The 24,390-nt window shown below is 39.2% G+C and overlaps 1 protein-coding gene across 1 annotated transcript in view; it reads left to right on the top strand.

Moving 5' to 3' along the window:
* Nucleotides 1-24,390, top strand: part of RGSL1 (regulator of G protein signaling like 1) — a 48,544-nt gene that overhangs the window by 8,172 nt on the left and 15,982 nt on the right. The window contains exons 3-15 of the mRNA XM_029283567.1: nucleotides 3,023-3,083; nucleotides 4,420-4,498; nucleotides 5,442-5,524; nucleotides 8,001-8,075; nucleotides 9,148-9,277; nucleotides 11,695-11,799; nucleotides 13,845-14,006; nucleotides 15,627-16,615; nucleotides 17,190-17,252; nucleotides 18,353-18,575; nucleotides 20,280-20,387; nucleotides 21,854-21,959; nucleotides 23,587-23,780. Coding sequence (XP_029139400.1) covers nucleotides 3,023-3,083; nucleotides 4,420-4,498; nucleotides 5,442-5,524; nucleotides 8,001-8,075; nucleotides 9,148-9,277; nucleotides 11,695-11,799; nucleotides 13,845-14,006; nucleotides 15,627-16,615; nucleotides 17,190-17,252; nucleotides 18,353-18,575; nucleotides 20,280-20,387; nucleotides 21,854-21,959; nucleotides 23,587-23,780 — 2,378 coding nt within the window. The remainder of the gene's footprint in view (nucleotides 1-3,022; nucleotides 3,084-4,419; nucleotides 4,499-5,441; nucleotides 5,525-8,000; nucleotides 8,076-9,147; nucleotides 9,278-11,694; nucleotides 11,800-13,844; nucleotides 14,007-15,626; nucleotides 16,616-17,189; nucleotides 17,253-18,352; nucleotides 18,576-20,279; nucleotides 20,388-21,853; nucleotides 21,960-23,586; nucleotides 23,781-24,390) is intronic.

Below are 24,390 nucleotides of genomic sequence, written 5' to 3'. Positions count from 1 at the left end.
TAAGCTAGTAGGATTCATCTTGGATTAAGAAATGGGACAGAAGGAATGCAAAGAGCTATGGAATTGCAGACTTAAAGTAAGAGGTCAGTGGACAATGTTATGAGAATAGGCTTGTATGGGCTTATTTATATGATTACCTCTAGAAAATGACCTCCAGATTACCAGCTTCAGAAGTTTAAACAAGAATAAAGTACTTGAGTGTTCTATTTTAAAATTCTCAGTGTAAAGTGACTGATAAAGGAAGCTTTGAGAGAGAAGTCAGGTTTCAAATTAATGTGAATTATAGAAATGATGTATCACTCTGAATATTCATTATTCTTACCAACATAATGTAATACACTCAAAAGTCACCATCCCCCTTGAATTCAGTGGATATAAGATTCTAAATTGCCATTTTAATGTAGATTACACAATATTAAATGAATAAAAGAAGCCGATTCAGACTATAAAAATTGTAATAGAACTGTTGCAAATATTGGAATTTCATTAATGGAACAGAGGAAGAGTTGTTTCAAGCCCAAAGAACAGTTTTTCATTTTAGAAAGAAGCATTTTACTTTGACTTTTCAGAGGTAGAAAATATAAAAATAAAACCATGTTCAGTTTTTGTCTGAAAGACTCCTGCCATTTTTCATGGCAGAAGAAGAAAAAAGATTATTCAGAATTCAGTTGCAGAAATTGAAGTATGATACAAAAGAAATGGCTAGACATCTATGTTAAATATCTCTGTCCCTATTATAAGATCAAAACCCACAGGGAAGAAAATATGTTTCAATTTGTTAAGATGATCTACACTGCTAATTCTAAAACTTTGGTTAATACATGAAACTTAGTTTGCATTAATGTGGCTCTATGCTCTATTTTTTTTTTTTAAAAAAATCTTCCTCTGGAGGCCTGAATGTGACCAAATGCAGTGAAAAAAGAGTGTGGAAAACTCACATCAAATCCAGCTGAGGAAACTGAGTCTTAAATATTAAAGGAAAATAACATAATATTATGTGGAAAGAAATATAACTTTGAGGTTGAGAAAAATATTTCTAAATTTTCTGAAAGTCCAGGGGAATCTAATTAATTTTCCTATTCAGAGAGAAAAAATGCATAATCAGGCAAGATGTTTAGTACAGCCAACTGATTTAATATAGGCTAGCTGTCAACTTTGAAGCAAATCCTTGGGGAAAATACTGGAAAAGAAGAGGACAAAATGTAACCAGGTCTGGAGGAAGAGCTTCTGGTCAGAAGAGTTAAAAGAAATATATTAATCTAGCCATAAATTAAAATATATTCAGATTTTTAGCCTTGGAAAACTACCACCAGCTTTTTGATTACCTAGTGTGCTAAAACAGGGGTCCCCAACCCCCGGTCCGTGGACCAGTACCGGCCCGCGTCATGCCAGCAACTGGTCCACACAAACAAGCAAAGCCCCATCTATGGGATGCAGACAGTACACAAAACCACGCACCCTCCAGTCCGCAGAAAAACCACGGAACCAGTCCCTGGTGCCCAAAAGGTTGGGGACCTGTGGGCTAAAAGACTTCTCAGAATCATTTTTTTTAAGTTAAAGGAAAGTTAGAATGGGAAGGAGAGTTCCTTTTACCCTTTAAATACTGCCCCCCCCCGACTTTGGCAGGAAAACATTGGCAATTTATGACCTGATTTTAATACACAGATGAGAGAGAATGACTTTTGTTTCCAGGTTGAAATCCTAATTCCATTTAGGGATTTCTGAGAGTCAGCACCATGGAGAACTCTCTCAATTCAAGTTTACACTTCCAAAATAGGAATTGTCTAAAAATTACCTGGTGTAAACTCATAAATTATGTCTCTTAAAAAAACCTTGCATTCCTCTACAACATCTAATGCATCATTAGGTTATTTATATTCAAAGTGACATCATCTTTTTTCTGAGGCTGACTTTTGGTAGTTAACTCTTAGATTTTTCCTGAGTATTAAATGAATAATCTCAGGATTAAATGAAAAATAATATCTCCACAGCCATAATTTTGGTTTTAATAGGGAAGTCTTAATAAATAAAACAGGAAAATAATCCTGGAAATGAGCTATTTTGTTGAATTTACATATATGTATAATCACTATCATTGCTGTATACCTCTATCAAAAATGGACAAGATTCTTAAAGCTGGCCCATTTTGGAGGTAAAGATGTTATATTAATAGCTTTAACTCCTAGTGTACTCTATATACTATAAAATCAAAACATCATAGGGGCTGTAACAAAAGGGATTTTATCCTATGTGGTAGACATGTAATAAAGTAGTAGCTTTCTGGCACAACATTTTTAGTGAAATTAGTATTATTACAACCAAAGATTTGAATGCTCTCAGAACCCAGTTTATTATATCCCTTTATGCAATCCAAAATAAAGAGCTGATTGTCTATTTGCTATTGGCAACCAAACCAATTATTGCTCAACGATTGGTTTGTAGATCAAAAAGCTTTCTCAAGTTCTTTATTAGAAAAAAATATACTCTATTAAAAAAAGCTTATAGTGATGAATTTCCAAAGGCAAGAATCACACTTTTATCACATTTGGACAGATTATATTCATTACATCAATTGCAACAGTATAATTTTGATAACTTTTACAATATATGGCGATTAAGAACAACTTTGAGATTTTTGGGTAATTGCCTTCTATTCTTTATTCTATTTTTTGTGTTTGTCTTTATAATACTGTATATTCTTTGTTTAGTCATTTGTCTCTTTGTGTAAACTACTGTTCAATAAATAATAGTAGTAGTTTACTTAAAAAAATACATGCTTGAGTAGTGTGGTGTAGAACAGAAGAACAACCCATTCTTGAACTGAACTCTAGAAACTGGATCCTACCTGTATTATTTCTTGGGAACCTATTAGAGCGAGGTAGAGGAATTGTGATCTTTCTTTGCAGCAGAGTGAAAGAAGTATTTAAATGAAAATAAACCTCAGAATTATCAGAAGTGATTCAAAGGCACAAACTGAAATCATCATTGACATATGAGACCAAACAGTTTATTGATCTTCCAGTTTTGGCCCAGGAAAATGTGGTCTGGCACCTCTTCAAAAGCGCATGACACAGGAAGAAAAGGTGGGTGTTAATTTCTTTGTGGTGTTTATCAAGAAAATAACTTATTCATGATGTCAAACTGCCTAGTATATTTTTGACACTCTATTCCGGCAAGAAATATTTGTAGAACTGAAGAAATAGGAAAATTAGTTTTCTCTTTAGCACCAAAGTTGCTTTTTGCTTTCATTTCTTTGTGCATCAAGGTTTCAGTCTTATGTTTACAGGTGAAATATTACTAAAGTTGGATACATTATGACTCAGAGTTTCACTGTTGGTACTGGGTAGCGAACACAACTGATGCAAGATAATAGATTGTGTGCAGATATTGAGAATACCATCCTCCTTGAATGAAGAACAGCCTATATCATAAGCACCAGAAAAGGTTTATTTGGTAAGCTGCAAAGAAAAAGGGGGCACTTGGACTTCTGGGGGCTTAAAGGATTATTCAACTTCCTACTTCTGTGCTAAGGAAAATGAAAATCTTTCAGCAATACATCACAACCCAATCATTGGAAGGCTCAGTTTTGCTCTGTAAATACCAAATGGCAAAGACAGGTTTATTTTGCATAGATCAGAGACAACCCTCTAATACCAACCCCCTGGAAATTGAATCCCACATTTGGCAACTGTTGAAGCTTCCCTGATTTGACATGGCAGCCTCTTGCAGGAATCAAGTCCTATGCATGGGTCAGCCTCAGAGTTTAAATTCTGGGACTTTTTCTCCTGATACTTCAGTTCAATGGAATTTTTGCCCATCTTTTTCCTTGCCTCAAGAGTCAGAGGCACCTACTCTGTGTTTCCATAGAAGCTGCATCTGACGTAACAATTGTCTTGCCGCCATCAGCCCTTATTGCTTTATGCGTTCAATTTATTCTTTTATTGCCTTTAAAATAGTGACCAAAAAGAAATGGAAGAGAACACAAAAATAAATATATATGCATTGTCAAATAAAAGAAAAAAAATACATAAGTGCTTTTAATAGAGAGTAAAAGAAATACAACAAAGAAAAAATATCATTTTAACAGTAAATAGTTAGAATTCTACAAACAATTATTTAATGAATTATTCAAGCATGTAGGTATTTCTAATACACTTATGTAATGGTCATTTTTTAAAAAAAAACCTATTATGTTCTTTCTGTATGAATGAGTTCCATATTTCATTATATGTATTCATACAAAATCTATGTCTACAGGCAATCTCTCATAGGAGGCAGGTGCATTCAGGTCTCCAATCCATTGTCTGCCCCCCCAAGTCACTATGTGAGGTGGGTGGCTATACAAATATGAGAGATAAATTAATATGAACTGCATGGAACAAAACATAGGTTAATGAAGTGAGATTTTTCCAGCTGTAGGGCAGCATCTCCTTCTCTGATGCCACCTGGGAGCTCTATGGGAAGCTGCTCTCACAAAGTGATGGATTAAGACTGGTAGGTAAGAAGAGGAACTGTATAAAAGAAAACTGTTGAAGTGGAACTGATATGACCTGAAAACATTTGGAAAGATCTTGATTGGAGGAAAGGGTCTTGGTGGAATGTGGAACCTGCTGGAACAACAAGAGATCTAATGCATTGTAACGTAACAGAATGCTCAGTAGGGAACAGTCTTCTTCAGGACCAGTTCAGCATGAATACAGCTAGTGAGTTGTCTGCTCTTCATATTCCTGTTCCATCTTTCTGCAAAGAGTCTCTAAGTGGCAATAGAAATCAATCTATTGATTCTCAACACATTGCAAAGATTTGGAATCAAGGATGGTTCCCACAACCAAATATGTGCTAATCTTTCCAATTAATGACCCCCGCCCATGAGTTCAGCTACTACTTCCCTAATTAACCTGTCATCAGTAAACCATGAGCAAAAGGCTTGTATCAGTTCATCTTACCTACTATTCCTTTGCAATGAAGGGTGGAGATTATAGTCTTATGCTGAACATGAAAAGAGCCACAAAGATGAATGACCTTGTCGAAACTAGACAAAGATGATGATTACACAAACAAAGCCCAAGCAACAAATGTATGTTACTATAAACTGTAACAACAGAGCATAGTTCCAGTTAATTTTTGTGCAATCTTTTTCCTGACCTGGCTTGCCTTTAAAGGCAGACGGAACATAAAGTTTTTTAACCATTTCCTAGGTTCAGGAGGAGATGGATATATTAGTGGCATCTTCCAGGGTGTATTTCTGAGGATTAAATTGCCACAACAGTAAATTTAGTTGAGACCCTGCATGTATCATCTCTGAAAATTAAGCATATAGCCTTAATGGGATAGTCTACTTTGTAGGAATAAGGAAGCAAATATCTCAAGGGATGGTAATATATCAGCCCCAGTTCACATTTTCTGCTCATTAATGTCATAATTGTTTTTCCTCTTTTCAGAGTTGATTGGCAGCAAGCATTTGTCCGTTCTGCTAAAAGATGAAATATTTACAGACTTCTTCAACACATTCCTCAATCTTCCTGTAAGTTTTCCCTCTCGGGTCAAGAATCATTTTCTGTATATGAACCAGTTATCAAAAATCTGTCATGTTGGCCTATAGTGCTATGCAAATTTGGTAACCATAATCCAAACTTATTTCTTTCTTTTTTTTAGTAGTACTTTCAGTGAAGTAGTGATGACACAAAATCAGGCAAATATACAGGATCACCAAGGAAAGTTTCCAAGGTTTTCTTTTCTATGTACCTGACCCCAGTGAAGACTTAATATATAGCTATTATATTTGGGATAAAACATATATATGGATGGCACTAGATGGCAGCAAAAGTCAGAGATTTGATCCAGATTTTTCAGTTCAGATTTGTTAAGGTGAAGGCACTTTTAAGATGGGCTCAACTCATGGTGATTTCATGGACACATCCACTCAGTTCTCTTAAGGACAGGATGGAAGTAGCTTGTCATTTCCTTCTGGGATGTTTTCAGCTTCCCCATCTAGCTTACAGCTCTGGAATTTCCTGGAGGTCTCCCATCTGGATGTAAATTGTACTTTACTCTGCTTAACTTCTGAGCCCAGACAGAGTATGCCCAGTATTGCTTAGCTCTACTCTAATGGAATTCTTTAAAAAACAAGGAACAGTTGAAATTCTCAGAGGTTGGAGTTACTGAACCAGAGACCATATTTAATCCTTCTCAGAATGCATGCTCTTCTTTCTCCTGCATAACAGAATAGAAGTCGTTCATTCATACAAAAAAAAACCCCCACATAATTCTGGGTCAAGTGCTGTATGGATTCTTACTCACATGGAATACAATTGATGAGAATTTACAAGTGGACCGTTCCAGGTTTGGAATGATGACAAATTCTTGCTCATTCTTCTACATCACTAAATCGACTACATATGTTGTATTTTTAAAGAATACATTCTATTCTGTTTTAAACCAGCCACATCTGACTGTTACTATCTCATCTGCAATCCTACATGTCATGTAGCATAACTATCATATCTAGGCTGCAGAAATCCTGATGCCCACTAAATGGCATCAGCCAGACAGTGAAAAAAGATTCTGTGTATGAAGATACACTTATGAAGGTGAGACCTGACCCTAAGCACATTCAGCTGGGTGCAGCAGCACAGCCATGTCTTACCTCTGAGAAAGGGCCCTGAAATTGTTAATATCCTTAATCTCCTGGGCCCAACCCATTTTTCAAGCAATTAGCATGAATTGCTAATTGCATTTCTGGAAGTAAGGTGTGGAGAGTGGGAATTTAATTATTTGTCCACATCGTAATCCTAGTCCAAATTTTATCTTTTGCTTCTGATGTTGTATCAGAAAGAATCCCCAATTCCTTTCCACTGCTCACAGAAGGTGGGGGCGGGATATGGTTGGGTCTTTGTAAGGCTTCTATTCATCTTGCTGGCTGAGGAATTCTGGAAGTTGAAGTCCACGTAGCTTAAAGTTGCTGAAGTCAAGAAACGTTGTTTTAAGAAATCAGTAAGTGCTAATTCTGTAAATTGCACCTACTGTATCTATACATCTACAGTACGTCTATATCTAGGCAGGATATGAAGATAATGTTTTACTTTGATTCTTTTTACAATGTGTTTAAGATTTGCCTGAAGCAAGGTTCCTAACATGATATATAGGTAGTCCTCAACTTACAACAGTTCGTTTAATGATAGTTCAAAGTTATAATGGCACTGAAAAAAGTGACATAATCATTTTTCACACTTAACAACTTACAGCATCCTCACAGTTATGTGATCAGAATTTGAACTTTTGGCAACTGGTAGGTATTTATGATGGTTGCAGTGTCCTGGAGTCATGTGAGTCACCTTTTGCAACCTTCTGACAAGCAAAGTTAATGGGGAAGCCAGATTCACTTAATAACCATGTTACTAATTTAACAACTTCGGTGATTTGCTTCACAATCATGGCAAGAAAGGCCGTAAAATGGGGCAAAACTCACTTAACATATGTCTCACTTAGCAAGAGAAATGTTAGGCTCAATTATGGCTGTAAATGGAGGGCTACCTGTATATTCTTCTCCCATTTTCACATGTGTTCTTTTGTGCAATGGGTTTTGTTTCAAAAAGTCCATAAAAATTTATTCCCATTAGGAAACCAAGGGGAAGAAGAAAATAAACATGTCTATACCCATGGGAACCAAAACGTCTTTTATGCTACTTTCTACTTGCCTAAGAACGATTGCCAATTTTCAACCCTGATTTTATTTATTAAACATGGGTTATTAATTACAGTCAACAGAGTGTGACCAACTCCCAATGAGGTTGCCTCAGTTTTAGCCAATATACCCATTAATCATGATGAAGGGAGGTACAGCCCACCAATATCTGAGCCTAAACAGCAGCTTTGCTAAGGAAGCCTTGCCCGTATACAGCTGGGTTCCTACACCATGCTAAGACGTAATATGATTGGTTAGGCATAGCAAGATGTGTGAGTCCCTGTCTGTCTCCCCTCCTCTTCTTCTCTCTCTGCAGGTGTTCGGTCAGACACCTCTTTTCATCTGCAGAACGCGTCAGTGGTATCTGTGGCCAGAGTTACCATGCAACCAGGTATGATTTTTCAATGTTGTGATGAAATTATGCACTGGAGGATGGACGTCACTGATTTATTCCAGGTCTTGGAAATGTAGCATATTAAATTTAGCCTCAATATAATCCTGTAGTCTAATCATGACTAATAATTAGCATTACTAGTAATCCTTTTCCATAAGATTAAAGTACAAAAATGTTTAAAAAACCAAAGTATATTAAAAATGCCTCACCACAAATCAAGGCACAATGAGGGGTGCTTGATCAGAAATATACCTATGATTTATGGTCAATTCTTCAAAGTGTGTTATGTTTTACAGTGTGAATTGAGATCTGTAGGGACATACGCCCATGTCTTACATCAACAACTACTTTGTGTAACCCAGAATCCACAAAGGAAATTTGATACATACAGTACCAGACTACGTAGATCCTCAAGGTTTTCTCCTTCAATATAATCAAGGTTATACAAGGCTATATAAAGCCCTTAAAGGCAGTAAGCTGTAAGGAAATAAAAGGAAATAAGAAAAAAGAAAATAAGATTTATTAAATCTAGTTCACTCATCTAGCAAGGTACACAGATTCATCTACTTGTTCGAGGTTGTTGTGACTCAGCTACAGCTTCACATTTATTTCTCCCTTTCCTTTCCCTTAGCCCTACAGGCACACAATATACTTATTTTCCTTCTTTCATCTGTTAATTCATATGCTTTACTCCTCTTATATTCTTCTATACTTAGAGTACATTCAGGTCCAGTATTTCTGGCTTCTATATACAGTAATCAGCACTGGAAAGTCTCCAGAATGGTGGCCAAATTTTGTGCCATTGCCATGGTAACCAGAATATACTGAATCTGTCCATACCATGGGTATTCTTAATCTCAGGTACAAATACAGTAGGTTTTAAGTCATGGTTAATCCTTTCTTCTGACAGAATCACTCACATGTGGTCACATGTCCTCTAGAAAACAAGCCAGAATATTCTCCAAGGTCCCTGTATTCCAGAACGGCAATTCTTTTCTTGCTCATGCAGATCTTTGGCTCATGCAGATTATTTTAAAAGGTCTCATTGTTGTTTTGGGGGTTCATACAGGTATCAAAGCACAAAGGCCTGTTGAATTGGATGGAGAAGCATCGGCTGCCTTTCTTCTGCAAAACAAATCTGTTTCTTCACTATGTACTCTGTGAGGAGCTTGTCAGTTTCATCCGCTCTCCAGAGGCAGGTGAGAGTTGAAGCTAAATGTGGAAAGTTAACATAGACAGGACATGGGGTTTTTGGGAGAGTGAGGATATAATTTTTTGGAACTGAGCACCTTGCTTTTGGACTGAGAGGCAGGATAGACAATGTTTTTGAATTTGTCCAGGGGAAAGGGAAATTTTCCAACAACTGCTCAAGAGCAGAGGTATCTCAGGTAGTAATATTACTACTCCTACAAGGCACTACTACTCAACAATCCCAGTGGAAGTTCTAATGTAAATCTGTAAAGCCAAGGAGCTGCAGGCTGCTGGAGAAATGGCAATGGATTGAAAGAAAGGGCCCAGTACTTCCTGAAGTTCACATATAAGCTGCTCAATTGCCTCCTTGTTAGAAAAGGTACTAAACTCATGCTCAGAACAAGCCCTGCCATTAGTTGTCTGGCAGACTTGTTTTGAATGTGGGTTTAGCACTTTGGTGGATGGTGGGAACCCAATTCAGTCCCATGGAACATATGATTCAAGGTGCAAAACTTCCCAGTACAGTAGAAGAACATGTCTCACATTATGAAGCATTTTAATAATTAAGGGCTGAATAGGCTTCTTCTGAACACGGATTTATTAGTGTGCTAAGCTCATAGTCAAAACAAATTTGTTGTCAAGAGCTGTTGAGTAAAGTGGGGGAATTTGCCTCATTGGGCAGATTTCCCACCCCTCGGATCAATTATCCTATGCACTGAGCAAGTATCAAGTTGTGACAGATAGCTACTCCAATGGCCCTAACCATCTGACAAAACATCCCTCCATCATAATGCTTTCATTGGCAGGTGGTTACATCAACTGCTAACAAAAAAAGGAGGGGCAACAAAGCGATGGCTCATCCAATGACTTCACTTAACATACCCTGTGTATCCAGAATCAGGACTCTACCATCCAATGGCAAGCTAGGGCAGGAGCAAAAGAGTCAGGATAGGGATTGGTAGCAAACTTTGCGACCACAGGTTTTTTCTGCCAGCTAAAGACCATGTAGATGTCACTTTAATGAAAGGGCCACTGTTAAGAGCACTGCTTTGAATCTGATTCTAAAAAACCTTCAGAATGTACAGAGGTATGAATATAGCACCCGACTGCAAGTCCTTATTGCAGCCATTTTTTTCCCTGGAATTGCACCTTTGCTTTGTTGTCTCATGAGTCTAGAAAGAGCCATGACTACTTTCCAGGTTTGCAGACAGCTACCCTTGCACTCCAGCATTGTCTTCAGCACTACAGAGCCCTACATTCTACTACTGTCCCAACCAAAGTGAATTAAACCCAATAGAAATTCTGCAAAAACTTTCCATTGCTAAGTATTGATCATGCTGATGTTTTGTTGTTATTCTTACTTAAGGAGTTATAAATTCTGTTCGGTAAGTAGCTATTTTCCATTTTACTAGACCAGCCTGACCAACAATCAGAAAGAAACCAGTGATTTACCCCAGCAGTAATTGTGGGTTACACTAAGAGCCTTATTTTCCAAATGTTGTGAATATGACAAGGCAGAGAAGGCACATTTTATTAAGCAATAAGGTTTGCCCATCTGGTTCAAGTTCTCCAACACTTTGCATGCTGTCCCCAAGAAACTGCCACTAAATCAATTCCAAAATACCCAGTATTGTATAGTGGTTAAGGCACCAGCCTAGAAACTGGGGAATCATGAGTTCTATTTCTGCCTTAGGCACAAAGCCAGCTGGGTGACTTTGGGCCAGTCACTTTCTCTCTACTCTAGAAAGAAGATCATAGCAAATCACTTCTGAAAAATCTTGCCAATAAAACTGCAGGGACTTGTCCAGTATTCACCAGAAATCAACACTGACCTGAAGACAAAAATAAAAAATAAAAAAATTCAGTTCCAAGCTTATACATTTAGTATTAGTTGCATTCTGCCAGATTATATCTTTACACTTTATGAAAAAGTGTACTTAAGCTAATCTCTCACTAAAATTAAAGTTGTTCAAGGCAGATTTTGCTATATAAAAAAATCACCATTCACCAGACCTTTCCAATGAAAGTGGTTCAGGTTAAAAACAGACAGATGGATCTTGTTACAGAGCACTCCATCATTGTGCAAGCTTTTGATCTTATAAATCTGAAGTGCAAACTGGCTGGTGAGTAATGGAGTTGAAAATTGCACCTGGATTAATTATATTTACATAGAAAGAAGCAAATGCTGGGTTTTCAGTGGACAGCCAGGCACAATTAAATAAATGCATTAGATCAGCTGATATGGATGCTAATTCCAGGCCTTTTCAGTAGAAAAAGTCCAGTTGATGAGCTGCTTGGGTCCCCCCCCCCCTATTTTGTTACTTCTGGTACAAAAACAAGTAGTTTCTAAGCCATGGGAAAGGACCCCCATTTCACCCCTGAAAAAATGTTCTCTGGTGACATTGTCTTTGTTTTTCTTTTGCAGCGGAGATGTTGCGATGGAAAAAGGCTGATCAGTGGCTGCTTGAGAAATGCATTGCTGGCAGCAGAGGCATGTGGCGTTTTCGGTCCTTCATGCAAGGAATGGCAGGTAGACAAGGCAGCACCAAAAATCACACTCAAAGAGAAACGGAGCTAAAGAGAGTTGAACGATTCCTCTCCCAGATCAATGGGACCATAGCTCAAAGGATGAAGAACAGGAAGAGGCCCCTGGTTCCAATCCTTGACTGTTTGAAATTTAATAGGTTGGCAAAAATGTTCTTCCTGAAATCCTACAGAGCTAGGATTAATATACCATCCTTGATCTGAGCAGTATTTCCTGCCTTGTCCCTTTTTAGAAAACATGCAAAATCTGGTGTGGGTGATATGACCAGCAAAAGAGATTAGCTGTGATCACACCAGCCTTCAACACTGCTGTCCTAAATTCTATGCCTTGGAAACACAAATGCAAAAAAAGAAAAGAAAAGAAAAGAAAAAGAAAAGAGTAAAATACTGTCCTAATCAGTGGTTACTAGGGAAAAAAAATCTTACAACCTGCTACTGATGAGAAAGAGGAAGGGTTTGCAGGGTGGGATAGATATAAAAGCAGAGAGGAAGCATAATTCCTACCTAGTCTGGGGTTAACATATCTGGGTTGCAAAAATATTGATTACCACAAGATGTCAGCAAAGAGTCAGAATTTGCTTTGTCTTTTGCTAGCCTCTAGGGGTCATCCTAGCCCAGCCACCATATCCAAAGGGAGACAAACACTGGGGATGGTTATGAAACTAGGCAAACTACAGGCCTGATTAAATTAGGCCAGCCTGTTATTTTATAACAAGCTCCTTTATGGTTTCTGCCTTCAGTTAAGGAGCTGGTAAGAATATGCCCATTCAGTCTCCCTTTGGGCGAAGAACACATTTTTGGTTATGGCATGAACATATCCAGATTTGCTAACTAAAGAAAGATGCTTAAATATCTAGTTCTGATTTATTTGTCAGTCTTGTACATTCTCCCATGGGGCAAATGGAAAAAGGTTTGCCAGGTGTCCACTATTTGAGTGGACAGTCCACTTTTTTCACATTATGTTCACTATTTTTTTCACAAAATAGTGGACATTTTTTTTATTCAAAAGCTTTATGATGAAATGGTACGTAATCTAAAGCTGTACAGTCTACTTTTTTTACTACTTAACCACCACCACCCCCGCTTGTCCGCTATTTTTTGGAAGCAGACCTGGCAACCCTAAATGGAAATACTCATTGCATCACCATTCTTTTATGAAATGAAATCAAAGAAATTATATTTTGGGAGAGGGGAGTCACCCAAAGGTGCATTTGCACAGACAGTAGCCCATCAGCTTTCTTTAGCGTAGCTTTGACTGTTCATTTGCTTTTTCTTGTAAGAGAAAAAACAGAGTTAGACTCCACCCCATGAGAATGCTTTCATATCAGTTCCACTACTCTAAGGCTAGCATTAGGACTTTCTTTACCCCCACTTCAAATTCTGTTATGTTTCTTTCCAGACAGGGAAGTGACCTTAATAGGAGCGTTTTTACAGACCTCCTCTTGATGCAGACAGTAGGCAATTACTTAGTTATCTATCCACAAGTGGCATCCTACGTGTGCTTTGGAGTCACTCCTGGCAATGTTTTCAGACATGACTTGCAATTACCTTCTAGGACTGAGAGAGAGTGACTGATCCAAAGTCACCTAAGACTTTTGGTTTCTAGCCTGGTTCCTTTAACCATACCTCATGAATCTCTTTCCTTATTTAAGTTTCAGACTAGACAATAGAACTACCATCTATGTCATTCATTCATTCATTCATTCATTCATTCATTCATTCATTCATTCATTCATTGAATTTCTATCCCACCCATGTTACTGATACAGCAACTCTGGTCATGTTCTCATACCAGAGGTCCATGATACCACAACCCCAGAGGTTGGCTTTATTGCAGGAATATTTCCTTAAGATCAGTGGAGGATTAAAGAATTTCCACAGACAAACCTACTTTTTTTTTTTTTTTTACAAAAAAGCAAAGGAAGAACCACTGAGTGGAATATCTAAATGTTGAGCTATTTTGCTAGTATCTGGTATTGTTGGGGACTAAAGAGGTGGCAAAATCAAATAGTTCTATCCTAATGTATATAGGAGAAGAGCTCACCAAGTTCTGGCTTGCTGCAGAAAGGATACTTGGGATTGATGAAAGAGATGAATCCCAGCAAGATCTCTATGTGTCACTGATCCAGATCCTGATGGCCACCCACTTGCAAGAAGGGTCTACAGTTGTCACCCTCTGTAACACAACTGTTGGTAAGTGAACATATATCTTGGGGTCAGAATTGTCCTTTTCTAGCTACATATTATGAGAAAACTGTAGGAATCAAATATCCAGATTCATTAAACCACTTACCAATCCAACATCTCCAGGAACCTAAAGGATTGCTTATTGATTCACTGCAGGAAGAGAAAGTCTTGATTCATTCCATGATTCAGTCAATCAGAATAGAGCTAGAAAGAACCTTGGAGGTCTTCCAACCCCCTGCTCAAGCAGGAAATCCTATACCATTTCATACATGTGGTTGTCCAGTCTTTTCTTAAAAACCTCCAGTGATGAAGCACCTACAACTTCTGAAGGCAAGCTGTTCCATTGGTTAATTGTCCCCACTATTAGGAAGTTTTTCCTTAATTCCAGGTTGCTTCTCTCCTCGATTAGTTTCCATCCATTGCTTCTTGTCTTGCCTTCTGGTGCTTTGGAAAATAAGTTGACTCCCTCTTCTTTGTGACAGCCCCTCAAATACTTGAATACTGCTATCATGTCACCCCTCATCCTTCTTTCTCTAAACTGGCCATACCCAATTCCTGCAACTGTTCTTCATATGCTTTTGTTTACAGGCCCTCAATCATCTTAGTTGCTCTTCTTTGCACTTTTTCCAAAGTCTCAACATCTTTTTGTAATGTGGTGACCAAAATTGGAAGCGGTATTCCAGGTGTGGTCTTACCAAGGATTTATAAATTCCTCTAGATGAATATCTCTCCTAGAGATTGTGCTGGCTATGCTTTCTTCAAAGAAGGTTATATGAAGAACCTTCTAGAGCAAAACCTATCTAGGCCAGTAACTTGCTTCCCAACAAAGATGAAACCCATGCTTCCAAAGAGCCTTACATTTCCATCTGCTTTTCCTTTTCTTTGCATGGAAAATCTCTACACACACACACACACACACACACGGACACAAAACTGCCTCAACACTGAGGTTCTATTCAACATAATAAATTTCCCTCACAATTACCCTCAGGAAACCTGGACAGAATAGCACTCAGTAGATGTACTTGCATAATACACTTAAACTGATGTACTGAATTGCTTCATGTTCTGAATTCACATAGTATATTAAACCACAAACCAATGAAACAGACAAGGGTTGCAAAAGCCTTAAAACCACAAAAGAACCAACCATATTAACACATGATAATGCAGCCCTTAGGCCTTTAACTATTAAAATTTATGTTTCGTATGAGCACACAGCCATTTAGACTCTAGAAAGGGGTACTTGAGTATATTTTTTTACATATAGCCATTTTACAAATCTGTGCATGTGTAGGCTTGAAATGTTCCTTGACATTTAAAATCGCAAAGAAGAGTCAGCTATCAGAAGCATAGAAAATACTTGAAACAGATTATCTGAGCTTCCTCAAACTGGCATCCCTGCAAATATGCTCAAATTGAACTTGCAAAATTCCCAGCCAGAAAATTCCCAGAAAGATTTGCCTAGGCAGTAACAGCTCAGTAATGGCCTCCTTAGGTCTGATCCAAACATCAGAAAGAGACAAGTCAACATGGGATTAAAGAATTCAGGTACGCCCTCTTCCTCCTTCCATAAACAAGGAAATCCCTGAGTCCTCTTTTTCTGATTTGTTCTCCTCTTCCCAGAATCACTTCTGAAAAAGACTCCCTTCCACCGGCAACACATCCACACTCGGAGGGAAATCCTACGTGAGATGCAGAAAGTGGCCCTGTTCAAGATTGAAAGCTACTGGCTCCCCAACTTCTTCATTCATTGCAAATTAAGCATGGAGGATGAGCCCAAATGTCTCCCTCTGCTCAAGCAGTATCAGGACCGTTCACTTCAGTCTGGCCTGCAGAGGCAGAAGTCATCGGCTCTGCCTTCCATGAGCATCCGAGAAAGCAGTCTGGACACAAAATCCTACTACAGTTTGAAAAACAAGAGGGAAATCTGGGATCAGATCGGAGGTAGGAGCCTTTCTCACAAAGGGAAAAAAAAAGATGGCCGCAGCCAGAAGCTCAAATCGCATAAAGGCAGTCCGGTTCCCAAGAAGCCGACCTTCTCCAGAAAAAGCTTCTCAAGTTCCAGTGCTCGTCACACGGAACTCATCTGGGACTCTGAGGATGTGATGCCTTTCGACGAATCACCAAGCTCCAAAAGTAGCCCAAGTGAGTTCTTCACCTCCCCTATATCTGATGAGTTCCCTGACAAGTGCACCTTCAACAAATTGCGCTCCTCCACTCCTGTGGTGCAGTTCCCTTCCATGCTTGCTCTGAAAACCCTCGTCAAATCTGCCCCATGCTTAGACTTCCTTCCTTGGGTGCTCATGGCTGACAAATGTGCAGGACGCCCCTTCAGGGAGTTTTTGCTGCGGCGGAACTATGCAGTAGAAGTCCATCTGCTTGATCTGTGGCATGACCTGGAGGACTTCTTGCGCATGATGTTGTGCTCCCTTGGTGAAGGGAACATCCTTCTGCGCCACGTGATGGGGGAAAGGATTTGTGAGCTGTACCTGACGCAGAGCAACAATTGGCATCTGCCTCTGAAACTAACGACACTCCAGAGTTTGCAGAATCTCCTGCCTTCTGGTCATGTGATTCCCTGGGTCCTGAAGGCACAGAAGGAAATCTGTAAGGTGGGAAGACCCTCATCTCCATCTTTTTTCCAGGAAAAGCAACCTAATCTTTTAGCAGCTTTGCTAGGTCCTGGGGCTATGATGCATGCAATATCTATGGTTTGCCTCACAGATAGAAAGGGTGCTTCACTGCTTGTAACTAACATGGTTTAAATGTGCTCTGATAACAATTTATTTCTGCAGGGTTCCTAAAGCATTGCTAACATTGTCTCCAGCCCATGAGTGACACTGGCTTAAATCATCATTGGCTGAACTCATCTTAAGATACTAGTCCCCCCCTCTTATTCTAAAACTGTCCAAAGGCAGACCCAAGGTAAATAAAATCTGTTAGGCTTTGTCACCCATTGCTTGAAAGAAAGTTAGGAGGAACAGACACAATAGAGGCAAAATAAGGATTGGCAATGGAGGCATCAAATGTTCTGATGGTACAATTTTCTGCCAACTCAAAAAATGGGAGGAGAAAATAGTATTCAACAGTAAGGAAAGGAGCAATATCTAGTCATTGCTAAATAATCAATTCGTGTGAAACTGAAAAAAATCATTTACTTAGGTGGTGTTCTTATGTTCATTTTAGATACTCAGCTTCCTCTATGAGGAGTTTCTTCAGAATGATGACAAAATGTTCCTGTATTATGTGGTAAGAGGGAGCTACAGAGATCTTTAGTTCAGGTGGGAGAGACAAGTAAGGGATCCAAATAAAATACAAGGGAAACAAAACCTATACATTGTAAGTTACAATGGAGGCCCAAATTTATGTTGTTAAGTGAGACATTTGTTAAGTGAATTTTCCCCCATTTTACGACCTTTCTTGCTAGGTTTGTGAAGCGAATCACTGCAATTGTTAAGTTAGTAACACGGTTGTTAAGTGAATTTGTTTTCTCCATTGACTTTGCTTGTCAGAAGGTCGCAAAAGGTGATCACTTGACCCTGGGACATTGCAACCATCATAAATATGAGTCAATTGCCAAGTGCCTGAAATTTGATCACGTGACCATGGGGTTGCTGCAATAGTCATAAGTGTTAAAAATGGTCATAAGTCTTTTTTTTCAGTGCTGTTGTAAATGAACTGTTGTAAGTTGAGGACTACTTGTATAGTCTTGGAGCAGAAAAGTTGTCAGATTTCAGAAGGAATAGATGTTAGATACAAGATTAGAGAATTTGCTTTGGTAACATGTGACATGAGGGTCTGTTACCTGTTGAAACAAGCTTTTAAAAAATAGTTTCAATTAAAGGTCATCAGAATAGCTCAAGAATGGTGCTTTCAGCTGGATTAGGCCAGAGATGTACTCAAAAGTAGTCCTTCAAGGCTTTGTTTGCAAAAAGCAGTGAGTTTTAACAGACAGATATTTCCGTTTCTCCAAGCACTCCTGATTATTGAGGTACTGACTTCGATGACCAAAAACCAGTGAATTAAAAAAAAAACTGACAAGGTTCTAGAAAGCAAGTACAAGATTAGAAAGGGGGGATTCAGAATGAACATACTGCCCCCAGGTCTCTCAGAATAGGCCTGCAAGATTTGGGCAAAAAAAAAAAAGTCTCAGTGATTACTTGAAGGCAGCAAAGTTTTAAGAGTTGTGTCAGCTTCCATCTCATAGAGATTTTCGCAGCCTAGATCTGGCAGTCCAATCTCAGAGTCTGAGAAAAAAAGTTCTGTATGGATCTGCATTGTGTAGTATTCCAACATTCACTGCTTTGAATAACCAGCTGTAATTTGCACATTAATATCTTCTTCTGCAGAGTGGCAAGGAAAAGAAACCAAATGCAGAAGAACTGCATGACAGAATTGAGAACCTGCAGTTGATCAAAAGGATTGTTGAATCCTTGCATCTGAGCCAGGCCTTAGCTGGCATGAGGGACTTTGACCTGCTGACACGAGAGCACTGGCAACTGTTGGGCATTCAGGACCTGGCCATGGGAGGCTCTATTTTCATGGAATTGGAGCCTGTTGCACCACAGAGGGGTAAATTGACAGAGTTGGCTCAGCAAAAGCAGTGTTTAACTGGAGAGCAAGATCTGAGTCCTTCCAGGGTTAGCAATTTAGAATATATTTGGGGTACATGGATCCACACTTATCTTGTTGATATACAACATGCTTGTTTAAGCTACAATGGGATGGGGTAATTTTTGACTGAAGGATTGTGGGAAGTCAGACACTGTCTTAGCATGCTATGAGAAACAGGCCTCTGCTGCTACAGGTCTCTTACTGCTATTGGTTTGACCTGGGTTTAGCATGTCAAATGGCTCCTGTCCACTTGGTACTTAGCATGGTTTTAAATCTCTATCCTAAAAGGACCCTGAGAATTGCTCAGTGGCCAACATCCAACAGAGATGGGTTGTATTTGAAGTCAATATGGGGACATGGGGAGGGGGTGGATCAGTTTCTCATTAAGGAAAAAGCAGTTTGAATCATTTTAATATAAGAATACAAATAAAATATTTTCTGTCACTCAGATACATACTCAACTGTAGCATCCTAGATGTGGGCCGTCAAGCCCACAGTTTCACATTATGGAATAATATATATGGGAATCCACATTATATATGTATACAAACACATACACACAAACAAAAATATTGTCAATATTAATTTTAACTCGGCAACTCTGGGAGACACAGCCAGGACTTGTATTACATGCTGCCCTGCTTCATTCACAAAATTCAAGATTAAAATCAAGATTTCCATTTGTAAGCCAGCTTTGTTTGTTTGTTTGTTTAATATAAAATAGCTGCCCATCTCAACAAATTATTCTGAGCAACAAACAAGGTTAAAAATAAAAATCAAGCAATTATAATTCACAGAACACACTGAGAGATATACAGCAGTTATGAATCGTTAACCCACTTGGGGTCCCGGAAACAAGCACAAAACCAGATCTTTAGGCTCTCACAAAAAATGACAGTAGGGTCAGGTCCATCCTTAACCCTAGAGATAGAATATTTCAGAAGGTAGGCTGAAAAGACTCATATTGTGAGCTGTGCTGATGATGTCACTTAGATGGGTAATGAAATGTCTGCAAGCAAGCAACCGAGTTCTGAGAACCCCAAGGACTTCAAAAGATCATATTTTCCTATTGCTTTTGCACTCTTTTTTCTGGTTACCGAATAAATAATATAACATAGGTCCTTTTTTACGGAGGTAAAAATGGAGCCGGTGTATATTGCTTTGATTTGAGAGTGGCAGGAGTCTCCATATTGAATTACCTAAGGGCCATATTCTGAGTGCTAGATAGTCAATTGGCGAGTGCCTTCAAGAAAGCTGTCCAGAGGCAGATTTCCACCCAACTCTCAGAAGTGTAAGGGGATCATGTTTGCAGAGATTTATCTCTGGAACCGCAAGAGCTGGTTCTTTGGAACTGGGGCAGCGTTGGGTGGCTCAGAGAGCAAAGGTAGCTGGATTGAATTAGAGTCTGCTTCCTGGTTGGGTAAAATTGCTTGTAGTGCTTTAAGAGTGGAGCCATAGGGTCTAAAATGCATGGCTGAATCTCTCGTGACGCCAGATACAAAATCACCTGCAATTTCATGGTGTACTGAGTTACATCTGAGTTGTAACTTCTTCCCCCATAACATGAACAAATCCTGAGTAGTCAAGTCAACCGGGTAGCTCAAAACTGCTAATGACTCCCATGCTTGTTCTTCCCGTTTCTCCCCCTGCCCATAACAACAGATTATGGCGGCATGACGTTTGAGGAGCTGGCTCGGCTGAATCCCAAGATGGCTGTGGAACTTCTTAGCAAGAACTTCAGGGAGTTCTGCAAGAGATGTCCATCAGGCAGTGAGTTCTTGGAGTGCTGGATTCAAGAGGAATTCACCTGGCTCACAAACAATATGGAAGAAAATAGAATAGACCTCCCAATAGAGATGATTATGGAGTATTGGTTCCTTTCTGTTACCTTAATATCTCAGAATAGGAAAAGAAAAAAAATCTGGAGGCATCTAAAAATAAAGTACAGATACTCCTTGTTTAGCAACCACAATTGGGACTAAGCAAAGCAATTGATCATTAAGCAAAGCAGTCACAAAGTGAAACCATGATTGTGCTTATTATCCTACTTCAGCTTTCCTCACCTCTTACAGATCTGTGAAGGTTGTAAATGTGATGATTGGTTGTAAAGTTCCTTTTTCATCACTTTCAGAACTGCAAACAGTTGCTAAACCAAGCATGAGGACTAACTGTATTTCCTGCAGCAGTCTTGAGATTCTGCAAGGATATCATATTTTCAGAGTACCAGCGCCTCAGACTCTTGTTGCCAAATTTTATGATTTCACCATTGAAGTGAAGTAAGATATTCTGATGATACAAGATACTGCAGGAACAGGAAAAATCTAGCTGTTTGTAAGCGGATGAGGCTGGTGGAGAACTGACAGCCACTTATAACCTGCCAGTTATTAACTGATAAGGGAATGCCGAATGCCTCAACCAATTGCTGCTTGGGTATTGTTAGCTATCTTCACTTCACATTTAAAAATATCTCTCTTCTCCCTCATATAAAATAAAATAATGAAAAATAATATGCAGATGTTCAGTCTGTCCATCATGGCAGCTTGTCTCTTGGCATTACAGCCCCACATTTTGTGCCTTCTGCCTATCCTCCCGACTTGCTGGTATGTCTAGCATGAGATGGGAAGCATTCCCTTCAAGGGCCATCCTAACCATCCAGTATGTTACAGCAAAGGAAAATGCAGCCTCTTCTGCAGGGCACTTGGTGCTGGAAAGTGGCAATGCTCAGTTAGTATAAAATAGCAATAGCACTTAGACTTACAGTATGTATATTGTCACACAGTGCTTTACAGCACTCTCTGGGTGGTTTGCAATGTCAACATTATTTGCATATTGCCCCCAACAATCTGGGTCCTAATTTTACTGACCTCAGAAGGATGGAAGGCTGAGTCAACCTTGAGCTTGGCAGGATCGAACTCCAGGTCTGTGGGCAGAGTTAGCCTGCAATACTGCATTCTAACCACTGCGCCACCAGGGTTCCTGATACTGCAATTGCAGCAGGGGAGAGCTAGAAGCATCTAAAATGGCCAATGATGATGTCAATCAATCAGTGTGGAGGGGTTTAATTTGTTCTGTGAGCAGATCCTAACCTACATCTGCTAATGCTCAGGTGAATTGAAGATTTAATATAGGCTTCAAATCTTTTACGCTCATCTTCAGAAGGTGCTCCTTGCCCCGCTCCCAAATCAGATAAGACAGAGATTGTACTTATCTGGAAATGTCCTGTTATTTCTTTACAGAAGTGTTTGTTCGGCCAGTGGTTCCCAAAAGGAGTCTCCAATGGGCCAGATCAAGTTTCTCCTTCCTGAGGAAGGCTGTGGTTAGGAAACCAATTTCAAAGCCCAGGTATTTATCTCATCTACCCAGAAGGGATACATTCTGCTATTTCATCCAATTTTTAGCCAAACAGGCTTTGCTCATTAAATAGCAACTGGAGAAAAAAAAACCTAAGAAATATGGATCAGGGAATTAGAGATGGAGTGAGGGAGTAAATATCTTCTTCATTTCTTTGACAAACTCCAAATAAAGATATTTTCTCTAAAGCTCTTATTTTCATTTAAACAGAAGCCCTCTCTTGCTACCAGTGGAATTTTGTGTAATTCATAAAGTTGTCAGGTCTACTCTAGTCCTTGCAGGTTGCTCATTCTATGCTATCAACACATGTTTTGGTGGGTTCATCAATTTTTTCAAAGATCCAAGAAGGTATTGGCACCTTTGAAATGATTAGGCCATCACCTCTTGCCGTCTTATGTTTTTTAAGCATTTATTGCTACACTCCTATGTGTGCTTTTTTCAGGACTAAAGCCTGTTAAATTTAACCAAGTGAACATAGGTAAGCTTGCACTGTAAATCTGGTATTGCTTTGAAGATCTGCAATCCCATTTGAAGTCAGGCATGCAAGAAATGACTGTGCATACCAATGCTGCTTATGTGAAATTGTATGCTTTCCCTGCTTCTGCAACAAAGGAAGCAAAGCAGAGTTCGGGGCTCTGATCAAGGCAGGCAAATATTAATATTATGATGTAGCCTATTAGGAGATTTTTCCTAAATTGCTAAATGTGCAACCTCCCATGGTCTCCATAGTCCAAAGGAAGGAGCAGTATTGGAGCCAATAAGCAATGTAAGACATAGATTATATGAAGAAGCAAGTTTCTGAACAAGAGATATCAGAAACAGCCTTAGGAAAAAAACTGGAAGGAAGGTCTGATGGGTATATAGATCCCTGAAGCTCTGCTCCCTAGAAGCAAAGGGGAGGGGTTGTTTCGCTTTGTTTTCCTTAAGCATTATTTGGATATTCTGAAACATGATTTAATCTGACACATTTCTTTCCCTCCTTCTCTCCAGAGATCTCATGGCAATTTACTCCTTTTCCATTGAAAATTTAGCCAGGCACAAAGAAGCACCAGCTTCTATAAGTTTTATAACTGAATAGAGATACAGCTGGGTTACCTTGGGCCAGTCACTCACTCTCAGTCTTAGAAAAGAGGCAAATGGCACACCACATCTGAAATCTTGCCAAAAAACCTGCGGGGATATATGTCCAGGTAATCGCTGGAAGTCAGCACTGACTCAAAAACAGGCCCCAAAAGGGAGGGGAGGGGTGTTAAACCACATGTCTCTAATATGAATCCCCGCACTCTTATTATCAGGCCTAGAAAATTGGTTTTATAGAAAAAAAAGGATGTTTTTAAACAGAAGAGGATATACTGTTCTAAACAGGGAAGAAAGTAAATCCTTTTCTGTGAATTAAGTATTAATTAGTGATTTTCATTACCATATGATTTGTCAATAATTGCATACTGTAATATGTTCCTGCACCATGGATCTTTTATTGATATTACTTGTTATTAATATTGTTTGTTTTAAAATTATTTTTAAATGGACTCCATCGCCATCTTTAGAGATTGAACATCTGTGTAGCTTAATGGGAAAGTAGTCCCTTGAAGCCTCCTCATCTCTCTTTCCTTCTTAGAACTCTTTCTGAAGTGATGCGGAACTCACTCCATTTTGAGTACTTCAGGAACTTCCTTCGGCTGCACAATGCAGAAGCCCCACTCCTTTTCTGCCTGGCTGTAGAAGATATAAAGAACGAGCAAGATCCCAGGATTCAGCAGATGCAGATCAACGAGTGTGTCCGAACTTACTTCTTCAACGCTATCCCACCTGGTATGCAGCAAGCAAGTCTCTCATTCTATCTCACAAGGCTAGAGATAGGCCCAGCAGGGGTGATTCACTGTTGAAGCTTACCTCCTTGCTGACAGCCACAAAATCTTCTGCCTGTCTTGTGCTCCTGCCTTACTAGTCTGGATGAGCCTTCTGCCTGGTGCCCTGTGAACCTGTGAGACAGAGGGGAGAAAAGGCAGTATTGTCTTTCTCAGCAGAAAGTTCCTGGTCTCCTCCTGATTTTGGCTCCTTGAACACTGGGCGCTATCTTGAACACTGGGCGCTATCTAACAAAATGAAATTCAATGGTGAAAAAAGTAAGGTTCTACATTTAGGCAAGAAAAACCAAATGTACAAGTATAGTATAGGCTAGGGGGTACCTTGCTCAATAGTAGTACTGTAACTGTGAGAGGAATCTCGGAGTCCTAGTGGACAATCATTTAAATATGAGCCAGCAGTGTGCTGCAGCTGCCAAAAAAGCCAACACAGTGCTAGGCTGCATTAACAGAGGGATAGAATCAAGATCACGTGAAGTATTAATACCACTTTACAATGCCTTGGTAAGGCCACACTTGGAATACTGCATCCAGTTTTGGTCACCACGATGTAAAAA

Source organism: Protobothrops mucrosquamatus, unplaced genomic scaffold, assembly GCF_001527695.2.
Source record: "Protobothrops mucrosquamatus isolate PMUCROS unplaced genomic scaffold, P.Mucros_1.0 scaffold140, whole genome shotgun sequence".
Classification (NCBI taxonomy): domain Eukaryota; kingdom Metazoa; phylum Chordata; class Lepidosauria; order Squamata; family Viperidae; genus Protobothrops; species Protobothrops mucrosquamatus.
This window is presented reverse-complemented; position numbering and strand designations above follow the sequence as displayed.